The 22,268-nt window shown below is 47.8% G+C and overlaps 1 protein-coding gene across 1 annotated transcript in view; it reads right to left on the minus strand.

Annotated features, from left to right (window-relative positions):
* Nucleotides 1–22,268, minus strand: part of LOC136109609 (dynein axonemal heavy chain 9-like) — a 181,334-nt gene that overhangs the window by 130,124 nt on the left and 28,942 nt on the right. Inside the window, exons 17-29 of the mRNA XM_065852415.2 lie at nt 21,966–22,126; nt 20,777–20,933; nt 19,271–19,375; nt 16,466–16,623; nt 16,023–16,161; nt 14,536–14,823; nt 13,850–14,060; nt 11,455–11,582; nt 10,872–10,980; nt 10,043–10,190; nt 8,600–8,774; nt 5,469–5,642; nt 3,878–4,085 (exon numbers count right to left, since the gene is read on the minus strand). Of these exons, the coding sequence (XP_065708487.2) occupies nt 3,878–4,085; nt 5,469–5,642; nt 8,600–8,774; nt 10,043–10,190; nt 10,872–10,980; nt 11,455–11,582; nt 13,850–14,060; nt 14,536–14,823; nt 16,023–16,161; nt 16,466–16,623; nt 19,271–19,375; nt 20,777–20,933; nt 21,966–22,126 (2,161 nt within the window). The remainder of the gene's footprint in view (nt 1–3,877; nt 4,086–5,468; nt 5,643–8,599; nt 8,775–10,042; nt 10,191–10,871; nt 10,981–11,454; nt 11,583–13,849; nt 14,061–14,535; nt 14,824–16,022; nt 16,162–16,465; nt 16,624–19,270; nt 19,376–20,776; nt 20,934–21,965; nt 22,127–22,268) is intronic.

A 22,268-nucleotide genomic window follows, 5' to 3' on the forward strand; every position in this document is an offset into this window, starting at 1 on the left:
TCAGAAAGCTCTCAACTCTTCCTTCCAAAGAAATATACAACAAACTTCGTCTGCTACAAAACATGTCTACCTCAGAGCAAACAAGAGCTTTTCATGCAAGATAAAGCCTTTTGAATCTCTTCTGCATAATTTTTTAAACGAAATCTTGCTTGCAGAGGTGGCTGTGCCAGAGCAGTGAGCGTCCCCTGCTGCCTGCCCCGGCGATGCGGCAACTGCAGCGTGGCCAGGGCAGCAGGCACTGGGCGCTGCGATGGAGAAAGGGAGATGGATGCTGTGGGCACAGAAGCCCACGAGCAAAGCTGCTGGTTTTGTGAATATATGCATCTTTTACCCTGTTAGACAAAAATAGGCGATCTCAGGGCCAAATTCCTGGACATCTTCAGAACAACCAACATGACACTTTTATTTAAATGCATCAAATAATCATAAGTTCCCTGATCTTCTCACCAGCGTTACCCAACCCTCCAGATAATGTGACAAGACTTAATTCCAACATGAGCTGTCAAATTACCACCTAGTTTCAAGTAGGGTCACGCACGCACAAAGGAAAGCACGGAGAGAACAGTTTCGCATTTCAAAGCCTTGGAAGACTTCAATTTGTTTTAGCAGAAGGCTGGGGTCATATGTTGCTCTAGCTCATAAAATGTGGGGAATATTTATAATCCTGGGCTGATATTTAATAAAAATCACCCCACGTCGCTGCACATCATGTTCTATAGGTTATTGATTCCTCTGATTGCAGCCCAGGCAACCTTTACTGTCTCAGTAAGTGGAAAAGCAAACAGAAGCAACGCTCCTCTGCCCAGACCCCGGGTGGGTTTTCTGCCCTGTGCTTACTCGAAGAATTTGTTTCATTAGCAGTTTTGGGTTGGCAACAGACCTATAAGGTGCTATAAAGCAGCACACGGTAAGTAGCAATTCTTTGTAATTAGGGAAGACTGGCAAATGTAAACGGGACTGGGAGTTTTTTTAAGCCATTTATTATCACGTGCAAAAGTTGTTAAGGAAGATTTATATTCCGTTGGTTTGTTTCAGATCACAGACCTTTCAAAACGCTGGGTTTTTCCTGCTTGGGTGCACTGCAGACAGCTTGCCTTGCTCACCACTCAAAATGCAGCTGATTTCTTGTCACAGACAGTTGCTGCACAAAGGAATGGATTGTGCTACGAAAAATGATGAATCTTTCCTCAGCGGAGCCTCTCTCCCCGTTCAATAAAACCACAATATTTGAAATTTCTGGTAGCAAGTTAAATTAAGTGTTTCAAATAAGCATTTAATTTAAATTTAATTAGTCCCTAATTAACATATAAAATCAGCCCTTTTTGAGGTTAAACAAGTATGCAAGAGATTCATCACACTGAAATGCAATTACTGGGGATCAAGTGACATGTTCGTGGAAGTGGTATTTTAATTCAAAGCCGTATCTCACAATAATAATAAGGGGCGGTGTGTCTGTGTGAGATCCTGACACATACTCAAACTAGCACCTCAAAGAAACAGTCTGGACACCTCGTACCTTCTGGTTGGTGAGCAAGGGAGAGGGAAAAAAGAACCCAAACAAAAAAAACCACAAGATTTATTGCAATTTCTCTGAATGACAGAAGCCAGGGCTACATCTGATGGAGGGGCAGAGGCCCAAGAGGGCATGGAGCAGAGCGAGGCCCAGGGCAAATGCCACAGAATGTGGTATTTAGTCACAATAAACTACAGAAAATCCCCAAACTGGCCCCAGGTTCAGGCAGAGAGAGTGTTGGGCTCCTTTTAACCCCTGTGCACATGGCGCTTCTGGAAGCCACAGGATGCAGGGATGGGTTGAACAACAACTCTGCTTCCCCTAAGGGCTGCATCTTATAAATCTCTGCAGCAACAGGCACCTTGTCTAAGGAACTACTGGAACTCAGGTTAGGATCTTTTTTAAGTAAGAAAAAATCCAAAATTACTTTGTGCCCATGTTTTACAAATTTAAAGATGTGCCTGCTGGGGAAAAGAATAAAGCAGCCAAGTGACAAACTACACAAAAAGGGACAAATTAACTCTAAAAAATGAGCAGCAGGGATCCAGGCCAAGCAGTATAAATCATGCTTCTCAATGCAAATCTCACCACCACATCTTCATCCACACACAAGACAACTTGCTCCTCTGTGCAGGGGAAGAAAATCACTGACTCAGCCCACAGCTCATGGCCAGGGACACGGTGCCAGGTCTACCTGTACAAATAACACCTGCACACACTCGCCCATCCAGCTGGAGACAAACGGCTGCACATTCACAGAATCACAGGATCCCAGGCTGGTTGGGCTGAAGGGACCTCTGCAGATCCCCCAGTCCAAGCCCTGCTCACGCAGGGTCACAGAGCAGATCACACAGGTGGGTCCAGGCGGGTTTCAATGTCTCAGAGAAGGAGACTCCACACCCGCTCTGGGCAGCCTGGGCCAGGCTCTGGCACCTCCCAGCAAACAAGTTTCTGCTCATGTTCAGATGGAGCCTCCTGTGCTTCAGTCTGTGCCCGCTGCCCCTCACCCTGGCGTTGGGCACCACTGAACAGTCTGGTCCATCCTCTGACACCCACCCTGAGATATTGATCCCATTGATCAGATCCCTCTCAGCTTCTCTTCTCCAGCTCAACAGCCCCAGAGCTCTCAGTCTCTGCCCATAAGAAAGAATCTCTAGGTCCCTCAGCATCTTTGTCCCCCACCCAGGCAGCTGGACAGAGAGACAGACAGACAGACAGCTCAGCCCATTTAGCAGCTCAAGGGCATTTTGCAGAGACCCCAACACAGGGAAAAAGGCAAAGGGGCACCTGGGAGGGAGGAGGGAGACTGCAGCCATCACACACTAGCAAGACCCAAAACCCTTCAGACCTGCCCCAGAAAGCTGCCGTGACTCCACGACACAGCCCCAGGTGACACAGCGTGGGCTGAGCCTGTGCTGTCACCTCTGCGAGTGGATCAGTCCCACAGGGCAACTTTAAACTCTGACACCTTCCTTAAAACATCTGCAGTGTCGGGAGCCCAGCAGAGCACAGACAGGGGCTGTGATGCTCATGGCCGTGAGTGTGTTCGCCCCAGGGCCACCTGGCCAGGAAAAACCCACATGGTGAAGGTTAAAACCTTGGTCTCACTGATGCTGGTCCTGTAGAGGGAGTAAAGGGATTTCAGGACACTTGGGTCAGACCAAACTCCATAAAGGAAGTTATTTTGGTTTACAGTGACCCACAGCTGTTGTTCAACTCAAAACAAGCAAGGTTGTTTCATTCCTGATTAATAAATACATGTAGAAAATTATCCTCTCTCTTTAGGTCAACTGAAAGTGAAAATACCATTCCAAAATGAGTCACTTTTCAACAATTCCCTCTTTCTCTTCATCTGTGAAAAGACTACACAGCAGAACTGACCTTATCCTGGTCTCAAACTTCATCTTTCACTGATGTGCCAAAATCCTCATCAAAGATATTCTCATTAGCACTGTCCTCACTGATAACTGGGATGCAATTCCCATCATTGCACTCTGAGGACAGCTTAGATCCCAGCCAAGCAACCCATTCTATTCAGCACGGGCTTAAATTCAAGCGTATTAAAGACACACCTCAAGTCAAGTACGAGCTGTGTGCTGTAGAGAACAGCAGCAGATTTAAGTGTGTGCTTTGCACAGCCCTGAACCAGAGTCGTGGTGTTCAGAATTCAATCCCTCATGTTGGGAAATGCCATTTTCCATAAAACCAGGAGTCTGCGGACCTGTGAGTTTCACAGTGGGATTTAAGAGTCAGTGGGTGTCAGTGCAGTGCCCACAGTGCACACCCCACTCCAAACCCCGACGGACACCCCAGGAATTTGGTGACCTGCCAGGCAGAAGTCCCATGTCTCAGCCATTGTCTTACCTTGCAGCATGGCAGAGGTGGTGTAGTAGTTAAACGGGACCTTCTTCACCACATAGGCGTCTGTATCCAGTGAGCAGAGCTTGTCCCCCACCAGCACAGACTTCCCCGTGCCGGCGTTGCCCACCAGCATCACGGGGCGCCGGCGCTCCAGGAGCCTGTCCATGAAGTACCGCACACGGACCGTCTCGGTGGTGGGCACCAGGCAAGCCTGAGAGGGGCAAAACGAGCAGGTAAGTGTACCCATCTGTGGCACCACCCCACTGCCATGTTCTGAGGAGACATCAAACTGGGAGAGCCAGGAATGAGTGCGGTGACCTGAGTTTCTAGATGGCGCTAGGAAGGGAACAATACACTGCTACCAACCATTCAAGTCAAACTATCTGTACAGATGAAACAATGACAGCGGGATGCTGAGAGCAACATCTGGATCTCCCCGCAAACACACATTTTGCTAAAATGGTAACAATTTTTACAAGTCATCTGCTCACTGTGGCACCTCTAAAAGGAAAGAAAGGCACAGCTGGCAAACGCAATTCACTACCTGCAGCAACTCTCATTTTTCGTCCAAATCATATAAACAACCCTATTTTCAGCCACGCAGAATGACAAGATGGTGTCTCAGGGACTTTGTCACTACGTTGTCCCACATCCTGCTTCTCTCTGCAGGCCAAACGCACCTCCATCCCGCACCCTGGGCACACCAACCCTGGCTCATAGGTGTCTCTGAGCCTGCGCCTCATGTACATCACTCAGCTCTGGAAGATGGATGGAGGATGAGTCTTCACAGTCAAAGTACAGTAAAGAAAGATGGGTAATTGAGTTGTACTTCATAAAGAATGTGTCAAGGGTTTTGATTGTGGGGTGACAATACAACCATGGCAGATGTGTTGTTAGCCCCCTCTCCCCCACCTTCAGCCCCTCTCTCTCCCCCATTCCCACTCAGGACAGGCAATTGGGAGGGAAAGAAGGATAGAGAGAAGAGAATTGGAAAAATTAAAAATGTTTTACTAATGCTACTAATAAGAATAGAGAAAATAATACAAAATATACAAAACCAATCTTGAAAGCCCCAGCAACTGCAGAGCTGGCACCTGAAGTCCTGGACTGGACTCTGCAGCCAACCAGAGCTGGATTCAGTCTGTCATGAGGCCTCAGTTCGCAGGGACAACTTGCAAGGTCCTCTCCTAATCTCGGCCATAAGCAAAATGGACGAGATCCTCGTGATCTCCCACTTTTATATGAAGTGTTCACGTGAATGGGATGTTATACTCTGTTTGTCAGTTTCTTGGTCACCTGTTTCTCATTGCCCCTCTTGCGAGATGCGAATCTGTCCTTATCAATAACCTCACATTCCATTGCTATGTTTACCAAAACATGGATCTGGTTCTCCAGGAAAACGCAGCTGATATGAAGGTTTTACCTGACAGGCAAATTCACTAAAAGAGAAACTTGTTTTTAACAAAACCAGGACGGAATGCCATTCTTATCATGAAGTGCTTGACCTTGAATGAGACTTCAATTGAAATGCCTGCATACAGTCACTAAAATGCATGTGCTCTTCCCAGACAAAACACGTGCAAGGTTCACATACCTGTAAGGGCATTTCTGGATCAAATTCAAACTGAGGAATAAGTTTAGACCAAGGCTCAAACTTCTTCGTTTCTGGATCAATGTAAAAGTCAAAGACTGTGCCCTGAGAGGGAAACTTGATAGTCTTGAATTCTGCCACCCACCACTTGCTGAACTCCACTCTGTAGTCCACAAGCTATAAGACAAAAAGTGGAGAAAATACGCTAATCTGGATCAATTAATTAGTAATGGAGAATGTTATCTATCCCAGTCCACCAGAGTGGGATTAGTCCTTAAAATATATTCCACAGCATAAAGTTCTTATCATTTTTCCTGCTATTAAGCCTAATTTTTCATTTTCTTCATTTCTGCTCATCAGTCCTATTTATTCATCTAAATAATTCATCCTCTGTGTTGATCACTCTTGGTATGTCTGAGACTAGATAGATAGATCAATTTGAAAAAGAGAAATACGTGCCTATGACTAAACAGACCGCTTGATTGATTCTTGGTGCCTACTTCTTCCAACAGACAAGGACACAACATCCGTCTACATCTGTGCTCATGGTTAGTCAAAGCATGCATACCAAAGCCTTTCCTCATCAATCACACCACTCTATTCAGAGTGAGTTGTTGTCTTCTGGCTTCTTTTCAAGCCACAACGTTTCAGACAAGCAGGACTGCAGACACCAGCGTACCAAAGCAGCAGCGAGGGTCTGCCCCTTTGACCGTGCCGTGATTCTGAGCTGCCACATTCCCCTCAAAGCACCCGTTTCCTTGCTTTTCCCCATTGTATCTTTCTACACATGGAGATTTTGGAGCATCTGAATTTTTTCAAGAACTGGGGTGACAGTTTTGCTTTAGATGCTGGGTCAGGACTCACAAAATGTGCTTAGTCCCCTCCTCTGCCCTAGGTCTCCTGCATGACATTGGGCCAGCCATTCTGCCCAAACACCTTGCCATGTGGACAATGGGAACTGGAGAGAGGTGGAGGGGAGGAGGAGAGGAAAATTGCTGTGAGAAAGATGTTTGTGAAATACCGGACGCATCATTTAGCCCGTTTTAACAGCACAGTTTGTTCCTGGGGCGTCTGCGGGTCTCTCCTCCCCATAGCCATACAATGTGGGGTCACCAACACATTGTCCATAGGCTGCTCGGCCTCCATAAGGAAACCTGGGTTTGTTGCTGAACTGAACCAAGTGTCCTCCATAAAGCCTCCTGAGCCACAGTCCCTCAAAAGACCAGTGGATTTGAAAAACACATTAATAGTGTCCACGATTTTGCAGACTCATGCTATTCAGAGAGGCAGAATCCCTGTAATTCTCCATTCTGTTGTTATAACTCCTCAGCAGCGGCAGCAGAGTAGCCCGCAGTGGAGCGGGACGTGCGTGGCTGCTAAAAGCTTTCCCACAAGGGTGCCCTTACCCCGCACAGCCAAACCGCCTGCAAGCGCGCTGTGCCGCGCTGCCCGCCCTCCCTGACCCCGCGGTTAAATGGAGCCACTCCAGCCCCAGCTCTATTGCCAGAACGGTGTGGAACTCAAACCACTTCCTTAATAAAAACCCCATATGGATTACCGCTAATTTCAGAGCCAGGAAATGGCAAATCTATCATCTGTTTTTATACAGGGGCCCTGCTACCCACCAACAAGCACCGAGTAGTGGGAAGCCTCCCAGACTGTTTCTCCTGACATTTCGGCAGCAAAAGGTCAGCGCGAAGGGCACCTTCGGTGGAAAGCAATAAACAGATTTTATATTGGATCATTTTTCATCAGGCTCCCCATTGCTCGGACTGCTGTATCCTCGCACTCTCAGCTCTGACATTTACAGAGCATCGCGGGCAGCAACGCACAGCCAGGCTCCCGGCGGAGCCTCCCGGAGGGTCGCTGTGCCTGCAGCTGCTCCTGCAGCCCACCCAGAGCCACTACCGCAGGCAGGAGCCCGGCCTGATGCACCCAGGACTGACTGTGCGGCATGGGGAACACAGCGGCCAGCTGCCACAGCACCGCACACCAGCATACTTGCGCTTGTACTGCTGAAGCAAAGACAAGTAGTGCTTCCCAGGCTTTATTGTGTTTTGTTTTGTTTCTTTAAGTCATCCTAGACCAGCAACACTAAGGCTGAGTATTTCCCAGCTGGCACATGGGAAATGGAGGCTCCACAAGGACCAAGGAAGCTGGTCTCGCACAGGTCATTCAATGGTCACAAGGTGTGATGGCACCAAGTGAGCACCCAGCTGAGCTTGAGCTGTGTTGTTCAGCACTTCCTGAAGCATCTGATCCTTGGCATGGAGCAAATGTGAAGAGACCAGCAGACACTCTAGGTCTGGCATTAAGGTACATGAAAACACACAAAGAGACCCCTGGGAGCACTTGAGCAGCCATTAAGAACGGCAGTGCCTCCACCCGAGCTGGGGAGGGGTGTCTGGTGTTACATTCGTGGAGAGACCTCCCGCATAGTCCAGACAACACAGAGTTTGACACAAGCCCAGCGGAGATCAGACGTGGATCTCCAAGCCCTTGACAGCAGTGCAGTGTGGGCAGACCCAGACATCAGGACTACACACTTTAGATCTGAGGATAAGGCGTCCTCTGACTAGGGGATGCAACCACCCAAGAGTAGGTGTGCCCCTGTGGCCACGAAAGTCAATGGCACCTGGGGTGCATTAGGAAAAGTATGACCAGCAGGTCAAGGGAGGTTGTTCCTCCGGCTCTGCTCTGCCCTGGTGACAAAACACCGGCTGGTTTGTGTTATGTAGCACGTCTACCTGTGCAGTCAGAAGGCTGAAAGACTGCTCCACTGATACATCCATCTGATAAATCAGTCTTAATTTGATCACATTATGCACATCCACAGGCTTCTATAAGTTAACTTTATGTTTCTCCCCAGTGAAATGCATCTGCACAAGCAAACATCCCTCCACCTTTACCACTGACCCCTCAGCTGTTCTCCGGTGGTGTTACACCCTGGATAACGAGGCCTTTCGTAGAAGGAATTGTTGTGTTTCTAGTTTATTATCACCTATATGAGAGCCCCAGGAAAACAGCATTACTGGCATAGCACTATGTTTCAGAAAGTATGAAGAAATCAAAACAACACCAAACCACACAAACAAACTGTGTGAAAGATGCTGAAAAGGCATCTTCCGTCTTACCTGATCTCGAAACATTGATCCACCAAAGGCCCAGACGGCAGCAAAGACAAAGTAAAGTTCATAAAGCTCCTTGGGACAGTCAGGAGGTGTGTTCTCCTCTGCCAGGAGACATTCAAGGAGGTAGCACAACATCTGAACCATACTCTGTTCAGGAATGGGAATAATCTTCTTAAATCTAAGGGATGGAAATTAGAAAGCAATACGTCCATCACAACCCAGGAAGACTAGAAATGCTCTTTCAGAATACTGGCATTCTGCTTGTCAGCGGTACATGTCCTATTCCCAGGTACAATAAAGAGAACACCCATTCTCACACTCAGACCCGCTGGCACCGGCACATATACAAGTAATAACAATAATCAGAAGTTTCAAGCATTTTAAAACTTTGATCTTCTTGAAAGAAGCAGAATGGAAGACTTGCTAAAGGCAATGATTTCCTGCGAGCACGATGAGTTCAAAAGCGGTCAAATAGAGGAGTAATAAAATAAACCCTTTCATCTTGCCATTTTACATTCATTTAAGCTACACTTACAGAATTCCAAACTAATATTGTAGCTGCACTGAAGTCCTCCATAAAGTAATTATAGCTATTTGAAAGGTTGGTTCTACGATTTCTGAATTAAGCAAGCTACCAAAACACTCAGCTCAGGGTTGCCCGCAGCTAATCCCGTGGATTTCACGCTCTGAGACAATGTTCAGCAAACAGAATGGGAAACGTCCGATTGACTTTGCTACCAACAGTCAAAACCAACTTGGTCCCACAGAGAGAAGTTCCCTAGCACAATGTTTAAGTCCTGATTCCAGACCCTTCTGACACATCCCCCTTTTGGCTGACATCTCCCATGCTCACTGATTTTTCTTTTGTTTTTAAAGGAAAGTGCAACTATAGGAAGCAAGTAGAGGATGGGAGATGCTCCCTTAAGTTTTTTGGGACTCTACTTTGGCCAGTCCTCACCACAGTATGAGAAAGAGAATGGTCTCACATGATGATAAGCAAGAACCACATGACTTCCCTGTGGACACTGCTTTAAAGCCAAATCAAGCCAAGAAGCACTAGGACCCTTCCAAATACCCAAGTTCTTAATGAAAAATAACTTGTGGAGTGGGCTCAGGTCTAGCCTGACACATCAGGAGGCTGAAAAGCTTTCTCTTTGGGATCTGCCGGAATTATTTTCCAAGAGATAGAGAGTTGATACAGGAAATACAGTAAAAATCAAATCAAAATCAGATGAAAACCAGATCTGACCAACACGATACAGGCAGGAGCGTCACTTTGCCCACCTCACCCTGCTGGTTCTCTGAGCTTAAGCCAATGATGCTCAGGGCTTCCAGGGGCAAGGAGGATCATGTGCAGCACAACCCAGCGCAGCACAGCTGGGCTGGACAGTGGCAGGTGTCCCCATGCCCTCACCACGGGTGACACAATCACTCATCAGATGGTACCTTGTTCTGAGGGTGTCCAGGCAAATGGGCAGGTACTTATCAAACAAAATGGTCAGGTTGGCTCTTTCGGATTGGATCTCTCGCCTGTCAATCCAGCTGCTCACTGGAGGATTCCAGCCCAGATCCGACGGGTTGATGTACAGGATCCCTTTAGGCCCAGGGTAAGAGAGAACATATAGTAAAGACACAGCAGAAACTGTTTATTTCTTCCAGCAGAATTTACCAGGTACTTTCACACAACTAAAACCCTATCAAATATGACGGGACACCCCATTACCTGCCCCCTTTTCCTGCCCCACTGCAGAGTAGAAACATGAACAGTGAAGAGACTTCACCCTTGAAACCACGGCGCTTTTCATGACCTTGCCCTAAATTCAGAACATTGTCTTGTCTGAGCTGTTTCATTGCTCTGGGCCCCATTTCCCCATGTGTAAAACTAGGGGACACCTCCATTCCCTTCTCCCATACTTCATGCACTTCTTCAGAAGATCAAGAACTCTTTGAGACAGATACTGTCCTTCTCCTCATAAAGTCCATCCAAAGGGCTTTGCACAACAGGAGCACTCAGCAATGCTGAAGCCATGATCACCCACCAACAGTCAGAGTGCTCTGGGTAAATCTCCAGGATGATGACAGCTCCACATGTGCATTTGGGGTCAGGATCCTCAGTTTGTCTGTCAGAAACCTGCCCTGTCCACCCACGGCCGCTGTGATCTCAGGTTGGGTACTTGCAACAGGAGTCAAGTTGGCCAACAGAAGACTGGTTAATGGCACTAGATCCTCCTGGGTTCACGGCAAATCCCAGTGCGGAGCTCAGGCCAGGACTCACCCGCTCGGGACACGGTTGCTGGGGTGGCTGTGCGCAGGTGGCTGATCTCAAACACCAACCGCATCGTTGGGTTCAGAGGGATTCTCTCATTGCTCGCCAGGGTCAGCACCTGCATTGGGCAGACAGACAGACAGAATGACATCTTCCCCAGGAACAGGAATGAAAAGCATTCAGCACTTTGCACTAAAAAGCTTGGTTCCTGCCAGCACAGTTCCTTGAGGGAATGCAGCTGATTTCCAGCAGGTAGTAGAACTGTCTTCCATGACTCAAAGGAACCGCACTCCCTTCGAGCGGCGGAAAAAGGTGTGGAATTATGACCCCACCCTATTTTTGAAGGGCCTGGAGTTACAATCAGGACATCTGTGATTATCCACGAGCCCAGTTCCAGGAAGGGAAATTACAATGAAACCATGATTTGAGCTATTTCCCCTCATGCACCATTTTCTATATGTGATATTGTTTGGTGTATCTGAAGAAACACAACCGCATTATTCTAGGAGGTGTTATTTCAGCATCTGCATTTTTAGGCTGAACCATGCCATGCAGTCAAAGAATATCTCCTTCTTTAACTTATATTCATTACCTTATTATCATCCATCACAGTATTAAGAGACTCAATCCACATTGGATCAATATCTCCATCTAGTACCATCCACTTGGGACCGTCATGCGTGATGTTGGCCAGCTCTCGCATGATTGATGAAAACAGGCCTGGGAGGGTGACAGGAAGATGGTGATGAACACTGAACTTGACACCTGCTCTAACGGTTTTCTCCAGCAACACAGTAAAAATTACTCTAATTAATGCTTTCCTCTCAAACATGCAAAACTCTATGCACCTATACATAAATATTACTATATCACAATACGGTTCTAGTTTGCTTTAAAGTGAAAAAAAGGTTATCAGTTATCACTACTGAAAATGATTGCAGACCTACGCACGAGCTTCATTCCCACCGAGAATCATAAGGGATAAGAAAAATGTAGAGTAGCTACTCAAAGGCAAAAGGCGGCATGAATTATACAATGCAGAGAAAACCACCTGAATATGCCTAGGAAATCCTTATAAACATTTTTTTGTGGCTCAAAGTATATCAGGGCAATCAAGATGCATTAAACGCTGGGTCATGGCTTTAGTGAGACTGAGGGGAGAACAAGCACAGAATGACATTGAATGACAGAACAAAATGTTGGTAAAATCAAGGAGAGAGAGGATACAGAGTCTCGAGGGGAGTAAATAATGAATGTTAAGAAGACCACGAAGGCTGGGAATAGAGCAGCAGCCCTGCAGAGCAAATGAAAACTCCACAAAACTATTGCTCTCCTCTACGTGTGAAAATACCTCGGGAGATGCTGGTCTTCATGAAAAAACATCAGGCAAACATTAAAAAAAGCCTCTCTTCCAGTGAATTGTGACAAGAACTCTTTTTTTTCTTTTTTTCTCCAGGACAAGCTATTTCTTTGTGATCCAGATCAGGAACAGCTAGTGGCACCATCTGACTGAAGACAAAGCTTGTGCTCAGCAAATGCAGAATGGCTCACCTGGAACAGGTGTGTGATCCCGAGACCGGGTCAACAAAAATAACGCTTCAGCGCCTCTGCCTCCAGCCAGTTCCTTACGTGTTGGACACACGCCTTGGGAACCACTCCGACATTATTAGCATCAGAAACAGTTGCTGTCTCAGGGCATCAGGGCTTCCCTCGGATACACCGCGGCAGCGGGGAGAGGAAAGCGCCTCTGTCCTGACCTTGTGCATCCACAGCACACGGCTCTCTTGGGGTTTAAAAGAAGAGTTTTGTTCTGCAAAGAACACTTTTGGGATTCCCATATGGGACCTTTTACCACCTAACATGTAGGACCTTTTCAACTTCTGATAATGTGACAGGATAAAACTGGGGAGCAGAAAAGCAGGGGTTGATCTGTAAGGGAACAGGTCACCTCTTGTTAGGCTGTGGTGAAGATTGCCTTGCTGGTCTTTGACAACATGAAACAACATTTTCAGGAATGGTTACTGCAGAAAATATCTGCCTTGAAAGCTTAGGGAGGAGTGCCACTATTTCATTTAAACCATCGCAGGCCAGAAACCACTGGACAGTCACCTGTAAAATGTCCCTCCTGCTGTTCGGTGTCACCGCTGCCCTCGATCTGCAGCCACTGCTGCAGCCAGTCTGCAGAGTTCAGGCTGTACCCTGCACGTCCCTCTGCCACTTTGATTTAGGCTCCCTAATTACAATTAGAAAGAAATTAACCTGGCATTGGAGCAAAGCAGGGGGTCGGGAAGGGTCCATGGCGGGGCCAGGGGAGGTGGGTGGCAGCTCATCTGCTGCTGTGGATGATTCATGGTAATGTCTTCCCTCACCTCCCCCACACCTCCCAACCCCGCCGCACACGTAAATCGAAGCTGCCTTTATGTATTAGTCACAACCCAACATTTCCACTCCAGATTTTCTGTAATCTTCCAGCAAGTTTGAAATGTTCCTCAGGAGTAAGCAGGATCAACAGTTTGGCAAACGCTGGTGTGCTACAGAGATCGGGCAGCCATACTGAGTGGAAAAACTGATGTTAAGGCTGCTGTGCGTGCTATCAGCAATGAAAACCTGGGGATGGGACAGTTTTTGGGGTCCCAGTGCACACTACAGTGCAGGAGGGACATCTCTTCCATCACTGGTCCAGCCAACTCCCAAAAACTGCCTGCCCCACTTAGGAACTGGTAAGTGTTGGTATTAATGGGCATTAAAATTATTCTTAGGGCAATAGGATCAAGTAGGCTTATGCTATATTTCCCATTCGAAGATCAAAGAGCTAAAACATCCTGTGTATCCTTTCAACAACAAACTGTCATGTGGCTGTAGGCAGCAGACAAGCACCTGGGCTCTCAGACCTGCACATGAAGAACCAGTCACCCTGCTGCTGCTCGGGAAATTCATTAAAAATACCCGTCTTTATCTACATATTTCAGACATGAAATGACACTTACCGTCTTTCCATTCTCTTGTTGCTGGGTTAATGATGCCAAAGAGCTCATCATTGGTGACTGCCTTGGGGTTGAGGTCTGTCCAGACAGGACGTCGCTTCATTATCTGGTAAGTCCTGTTCAGGGATCTCATCACCTGAGACTTGCCCGTGCCCGCGTTACCCACCACGAAGACAGAGTGCCGGACCGTCAGCAACTCCTCCAGCTGCACCACCTGAGAAAAACACTCCCAAATTTTAGACAAAGATGCCAAACTGAAGTTCAGGTCTATAAAATAGGTCCCACTGGGCCACCTCTTTAGAAAGACGTGACCCTGAGACACAAGCAGATTTGACAATTGAGTTTGGTCCAGCCACTCTAATCACAATGGGTGAAATCCTCAGCCTGCAGATAAACTTTCAGCGCTGTTTATACTTGACAACCACCACCTGATGAGGCCCTGCTCTCCAGGGGCTACACTTTCATGAACCTACAAAAGTTGGCCCCTTTGGAAGCCCAGAGACTGATCCAGTGCTGACTTCAGGAGCAGGTGCAACTGCCTCAGACCCAGCACAGCTGACTGCCCTCCAGCGAGATCTGCCTGCAAGGACAATGCTGTGCAGAGCTCTCTTTGTAGAAGCAAAGCTGTTTGAGAAAACCCAAATGATTTGATGGCGATGTGGGTGTAGCAGAAGATCTCTTGGTCTTACTTTGAGCACAAAGTTGTCCTCAGCCTGCAGCCGGAGGTCCAGCACAGCCTGCCTCACAAACGACTCAAAATTCAGGTCACGCTTCCGAGGCACATCCAGTGCAGGGAATAGATCCCCAATCAGCCCCATAAACACCGGCACATCATCCGTCACAATCTTGGGGATGTTGAAGTCACGAAGAGAGCGCATCAGAACCTGGTCTTCGGGTCGCTCTGGGTCATCTCGCTTGAGGGAGCCAGCAACAACTAGCACTGACTTAATGGCACGCAAGCCCCAGTCGTAGTGATCCTACACCAGAGGAAGAAAAAAAAAGAGGCATGAGTTTATGCTTAGACAGTACCATGTAGGGTGAAGAACCACCATTCCCAAACTGCCAGACTAGTAAGCAATGAAAATACATCTAAATCTGTTATTTGCATTGTGGCCAGAGACCTTCTCCAGCCTGAGTGACCTGGTTTCCATCTCAGTAGGTGAGATTCCTGTCAGGGACAGTATTAAAGAGTCAAATAATTCAGCTGTTCAGACCATCACATGGGCTCACAGTTGGCAGTAAGACAGCAGCAGGATTTGCACTCCAGAGACCAAAGCAATTTGTTTCACCTAAATCATAAAGCACCTATAGCAAGGCCAGCCAGCCCCCTGCATCTGCAGGAGCCACCAAGGTGAAAGGCTTGTTAGTCCATTATGAGGCCCCAAAGACCCAAGTTTCTCTGCCCATCACAAGATGACAAGCCTGTTTGGTCTCAGAGGAGGTCCAGAAATAAGGGGTCAGTAAAGACATTGCTGAAAAAGTACCACAAAACGGCATGAGAAGAACTCTCAAGCCAACAAACAACTGTTCATATTTCTGTCCTGTTAACACCCTCCAGAGCACAGCTCGACAGCTGACTGCTCTGTGTGGGAGGCCATGGCTTCCACCAGGCCCCTCAAGGCACAGCACCAAGTTTCTGCGACAGAGCATATCCCACCCAGCCTCATGCTGGCACAGCCAAGGTCAGGTTTGTATCATCAGGAATCCTGATTCAGGTCTCCTCTGGACCCAGCTTCGATCTACACAAATAATGACAAGGAAAAATCTGATTTGCTTTGCACTGACAGTAACTCTAACAAGACCTGGAACCAGCCTAAGGCTGAACTCAGAGAGGGACACCATAAACCCTTTGCAGGCAGGAGAATCAATAGGAAGAGACTGGAAAGCAAAAGGTCACTGAATACTACCCCAAACATGGTGTCATTTAAACTCACTGAAAGGTCTCCCATTAATGCAGCTGGTCAAATGCTTTTGTCCTTGCAGATGCTCCAGTAAAGCAGTCTGAAAATTTTATTGCTCCGATGATCACCAACCCTCTCCTCCCCCAGCAGCCAGTGCAAATGCAGTCATTAAATAAAAGCTGTGAAACGTTAGCCATGGAGCTGAGCAGCACAGTGCCATGTTTCTGCTGATTTTGGAGATTCATCATACCACTCAGCCACAGAATCAGGCTCACCTGCTTGGACAGGAGCTCTTTGCAGAGTTGGTAGAGAGTAATGAACTTCCTGGCTAACACCCGGGCCTCGATGAATCCCTCAGCCACCAACATAATTTCACAGATCAGCTCAAAGTCTGGCACAACCATCGCACATGGCCTAAAATGACAGGTGAGGAGGCATTGCAGAACAAGTATTTCTTGACTACAGGTCTTACAGGCAGCGCATTTGCAGCTTCATCTTCTAGGCCTTCTTTTATGAGCCAGGTCACCCTCTGCCTTCCCCACAACAAGGGACAGAGCTCCTTTGCCCTGCCTGTGCGTGCCCAGACCCAGGTCTGTTGTGCAAGGCTTAAACTACCTGCGAATGCCCTATGCAAGTGAATTCCCCAAGGACATGAGGTCGAGCCTGGATGTTCCAAAAGACGGTTTCTGCCAGGTCACAAACCCTGACCTGGACTCACCTGAAGAGAGCTTTTAAATTCTCAGGTAGCTCTGTTCGCCCTGCGTAACCAGGGTTCATGGTGATGAAAATGCCTACTGATGGTACTAAGTTGATGTCTTCTCCAAGAAAATTGAAGGATTTCTTCTTCTCCCGTATTGCATCCTGCACACTCTTCACCTAGAAATCAAGACAGTACTATAGTATCAGCGTTCACTTATGAAAAACACATCAGACAACGGTGCTTCCTTCCTTACTCTTGGCCTCGTGACAAATGGGGCTAATCACTGTTTTATTTTTTACTGGCAGCATAAAGCTTTATACACTGTTTGGAGTACATCAGCATGGCAATATCAATTTCCCATCTCAGTCAAACTCTGGCAAAGCAGAAAAAAGAGCTGAAGAGAGTGGAAAGTCAAAATGCAAAGGAGTTGCAAGACTTCACACCTTTGCTCCATGAGACAATGATGAACGTGGGTCAGGAAGAGCAACTCAGGAGCGGGAAATGTCCCCAGCACTGCCTGCATTCACCTTGGCTTTTGACATCACCTGTGGGACACTGCTCAGCACATCTCACAGCAAAAACACCACCAAAGGCTCCACCATCTCTGAACCAGCCAGCCCAGCAGAGGTCTGATGTGTGAGAGAGACACAGGGCAGTACAGGTATCCACAACACAGCCAACACCCAAACGCACTCCCCAAAGTCTATCACAATATGGGCCCATTATTCCCTTCACCCATCTCACCTCTCCCCACACAGCGTTGCTCTTCAGGACATCCCAAAACCCTCCTGTGCCTGCTCCGTTCCCTGACCAGGCCCAGAGAAGGGGTAGCACCTCCCAATAAGCTTGGCCTCAGCTCAGTTGTAAACTGACCACTTGATATCACTTTTAAAGATTTTGGGACATCAGATGTTTGATTTAAAACCAAAACCAGAAGGCAGAAGCTGTAAAACCTCTCCTAACACCTTCACTCACTAATATTATATTGTTTTTTATATTTGCCTGATTGCAGCTTTGTTCTGCTCATTCCTCTCCTTCCGAAGAGTTCACCTCTCTGCAAACAGCACCTCAGCGAGGGGCAAATCTCTCTCTATTCACCGCTCTAACCTCACTACTGTTTGCCATCTCAAAGTAAAGCAATTAATCGAATTTTTCCCTGTAAGGAACCATATCGACATCAGCTGCATGAGTAAGACAGCCAATTAAACATCGCCATGGTAACACTCCTAACAGCAGCCAGGAGACACCATGATGGAATGACGGCCGTGCCGCTTTCTTCAGCTGCCACGCTCCAGCCAGGAGCGAGGGAACCATTAGCAGTTGAGTCATTCCTGGGCTTCTTTTGTTCAGCTTCCCTTTTTATTTCAAGATCCTCAAAGACTTTTTTTCAATGACAACTTTAAACTAGGACCTGACGGAAGAGAAATTGAGAGGGAATGGTACATAAACTCTTGTACCTGCCTGGGGTTTCTCTGGGATGCCACATAAGGTACCAATTATGAGTGAAACAGATGAGAAGAATGAGGAGTTCATGGAGGGGTTAAGAACAATGTCTTTGACCGAAACATTTACAGAAGTGTAGAAACTTCTGAGCTTTATATCTTTCTATAACACTGAGCCCAAAAGGGAGTCCAGGAACAATTCAGCACCTCAATCAGATATTAGGATCCTAAAACGCACTCAGCTGACAGTTGGATCCTGAAGAACTTGGGCACTTTGGCACCTCAGTTTTCTGCACTGAAGCCGCCCTAGGCTTCCCCTGTATAAAATAATGCCAGGTTTCCTCATGGGCTGGTAAGAGGAGGGGAAGGAGGACGCGAAGTGACAGATTATATATATAAGCACGAGAGCACAGGACTTTCTGGCACAATGGGGAAGCCAGTCTCCCTTCCAGCCCTTCTCCAGGGATGCTGCTGCGCTTCACACGAGACTCACCAACACAATGCACTGAGCAGCTAAACTACAGAGGAGATGAGAAACCATTCGCCAGGGGAAACACCCACGCCCAGCTGGGCACCGCTCCAATAGCTCTGTCCCAGGTTTAATCCCACGGTGTCAGGGTACCCTGGGCAAGGGCGTCAGCAAGGGCCGCAGATCTGCCCCAGATTCCAGCTCCCGAGTGCCACCAGCTGACACTGGCTTTTGGGAGCACCACGGGGCTGCACACATTCCTCCAAGGAATGGTGCCAGTTGGCCAGGAATACCTTCCAAAGCCACTTGGCAGAGCTGTCGTTACAGACACCAGAACTAAATCCACAGCCATATAGTTTTGGAGACAGGTTAAGAAAATTAATCCTGAATGTATTCCCATTTCCTGAGTATGACACACAACCTGTGCCTGACCAGGGGTGATAAGGAACCCCCAGAAGTCCAGCGGATCTGCCCCAAACACCCCTCTTCCCCTCTGTGAAAATTATTCCCTACATTGCAGACTGAGCAGCCGCAAGTCAAGGCAGCTTCTCTGCCTTGAAACGATGTGCTGCAATTATCTCACAGCAGATTAATGACACGAGTGCTTTCCTGAGGAGGAACAGGTACAGAGCCATGGTGCGTAGTGGTCTGGGAAAAGATGCTACAAAGAATTGTCTTGGCACAAATGCTGTAACTGGGGCAAGAAAAGTGACGAATATCTTTGCAGCACGTAACTGCGACATCTTGGCAGTGCTGTGATATTCATGTGATTAATCTTGAGATATAATCCCACACCTGCCTATACACAGAACTGAAACCGGCAATATGCAATTGCCATGTTTACCCTTGCTCCAAAGACTGCAGAATGGCTCTGCTCTGTTTGTATTTATTTATGAGTGTTTCTCCACTCACCTGTACAGCAACCACAGAAAGGACCTCAACTGAGATCCTGTTAAATTCATCAAAACAGCCCCAGGCTCCCGTCTGGGAAAGGCCTTTGTAAATATTCCCACAAGACTGGAAAAACAAAACAAAAACAAAGATTACAAGAGTGAAATCATAAATGGAATCAACTCCAGCAAAAAATTGATTTTATTTCTCAGCCTGTTTATTTATAGCAATTTACAGTCTATTGTGGATATTTAGAAAAGTGCATGGAAACAGCAGGCACAACTCAATTATAATATTTATAGCTCTGCGCAGCTTGCCACTTTATCTGCTAATTGCACTTTCTCGATATATCTGTGCACCAGTTTCATTTAAAGGTCACTTGTGCTGAATTACGGATGGCCCCGTTTCCTGGGAGAGCCCATAAGCTAAATGAAATATGATCCAAGGCTACCAAAATCACTGTACCGTGCCAGACTGGCAGAGAGCAAGACTCAGCCTAATGATTCAGTGCTCTGTAGTGGCTGAAGGTTCACTATGTTTTGGGTTTATTCTGGGAGAGGATCCTGAGAAAACCAGGACAGGTCCCTCCCCGTGCCAGGGGCTGCCAGGCCGCGAGCACGCCGAGAAGAAACGACCAGGGTCCAACTATCAGCACAGCCTTGGTCTCAACTGAACAGACCAACATTTTTGAAGAATTATACATGAAATCTAACTCCAGAAAGGAAGGGAAATGCATAATGAGGCAGAGAAGATAGTTTGGGTCTCTGCCTCCTGAAGAACCTTGTGCAAATCTTAGAGAAGGAACGGGAGGAGAAGTAAAAGGCATTCAGCTTAAAGGCGTGTAGCAGGGATTTGGAGAGAGGTGATCACAGAATCCCAGCCTGGTTGGGTTGAAGGGACCTCTGCAGATCCCCAGTCCAAGCCCTGCTCACGCAGGGTCACAGAGCAGATCACACAGGTGGGTCCAGGCGGGTTTCAATGTCTCCGAGAAGGAGACTCCACACCCGCTCTGGGCAGCCTGGGCCAGGCTCTGGCACCTCCCAGCAAACAAGTTTCTGCTCATGTTCAGATGGAGCCTCCTGTGTTTCAGTCTGTGCCCGTTGCCCCTCACCCTGGCGTTGGGCACCACTGAACAGAATCTGGTCCATCCTCTGACACCCCCCCTGAGATATTGATCCCATTGATCAGATCCCTCTCAGCTTCTCTTCTCCAGCTCAACAGCCCCAGCTCTCTCAGTCTCTCCTCACAAGAAAGAAGCTCCAGACCCCTCAGCATCTTTGTAGCCCACTGCTGGACTCTCTGCAGTTATTCCTTCTTAAACTGGGGAGCCCAGAACTGGACACAACTCCAGATGTGGCATCACCAGGGCAGAGCAGAGCGGAAGGAACAACCTCCCTTGACCTGCTGGTCATACCTCTCCTAATGCACCCCAGGTACCATTGGATTACTCTCATCCTTCAGGTTTGCTCGGGCCCTGAGCATCCCCAGCCCCATGTGACCGCACTGCAGCCGAGGTGGGAGCCATACCTTGTAGTCCATCTGCTCGGAGCAGTTAAACACGTACACCATGATGCCCAGGGCTCGCCCCAAATCTTTCGTAGTCTCCGTCTTGCCAGTGCCCGCAGGGCCTGCAGGTGCTCCGCTCATGGTCAGGTGCAGTGACTGGGTCAGGGTGATGTAACATCTTTCACAGTGAATGATGAATGAAAAAAGGAAATATGTCCAATAGGTCAACTGTGGGCTGCAGGGCAATAGCACTAGAGCATTGCACTCAGCAGAGCCTCTCCTCTGAAAAGCTGTACGTGAGCAGGGGTCATGTCTGAGCTGAAAGCCTTCTTGGCATTAATTACCACCTCTGCTCAGCTCTGTTTTCTCCAAGAGATACTCATCTTCCACCAAGGTCTGCCCAAACCTCTTCATGTCCAGCTTGTGTTCTCTCTGGATCCTCATACAACTCATGGATATTGGGCACATCTCAGGCAGTATGAGAAAAGGACAGCTTTTCTGGAAGACCTGTCACTGACAGAAACCTGCTCAGGTGGCCTATGAGTGAACCCAACTCAAAGCTGCAGCAAGTCCCAAAGTTTCTCCATCATGTTGATGATGGACACTGGGGTGGTGTCCACATGTGAGTATCTATACTACCTGTATAAGCCACAGAGGTGTAGTCAATATAGCCAACAAAACCTGATGATACCTGGGGGCTTGACGCAGCTGACTAACACAGGTGACTAGAGCCACCTGAGATGCTCTTGGTTGCTGAAATGTCACATAGGGTGGAGAGATATGACAAGGGGTCCATAGGAGACTTTTACACTTCTGGATTGGCAGCTGGAAGCCAGGTGGGACAACACAGAGTATCTCAAGTCACCCTAGGTGTCCCCACTGAGGCAACCAGGTAGATGTCTGCTTCAAGATGGGATGAAAGCTCTCTAGACTCACCAGCTTTATGAGCTGTGGACATCTTGTGCACAGGAAGACACCCATAAGTGTCTTAATGTGTGAGCTGAATCCCACTCAGGGATCTGATGTACAAATTCCCCAGAGGGTACCACCAAAAACCAGATAAGAGTTAGAGCTCGACCACTGGAGTGCTGGGACATGGAGAGTGAACAAGAGGGATACAGGTGTCTGAACTAAATTCATCTTTGGTTGGCATCTCTCTCTCTACCTGTGTGGCAAAGCCCAGCTACGACATTGTGTCCCAGGGACTTACCTGTCGGTCAGCGGAGTGATCACAAGCCGAGGGGTATTGCCAAGGTATTCATAGGAGTACAGGAACTGGGCGTCACAGATGTTGGCAAAGCAGTGCCGTTCCTCATCTGACCATCTGTGCCGGAGCTGTGACAGCCAAATGAAGGCCTGGGCATTGTCCACCTGCAACACACCCACAAACACCATCACAGGAAGGCCGGGGATGCCAGACACATGCAGCTCGGGGGCCAAAATAGCGACTGCTATAAAATTTTCATGGGGGATGACTGGTCCTCACTGCAAGGCAGGTGTGGTGAGGAAGGCC

Source organism: Patagioenas fasciata, chromosome 18, assembly GCF_037038585.1.
Source record: "Patagioenas fasciata isolate bPatFas1 chromosome 18, bPatFas1.hap1, whole genome shotgun sequence".
In the NCBI taxonomy this organism is placed as follows: Eukaryota; Metazoa; Chordata; class Aves; order Columbiformes; family Columbidae; genus Patagioenas; species Patagioenas fasciata.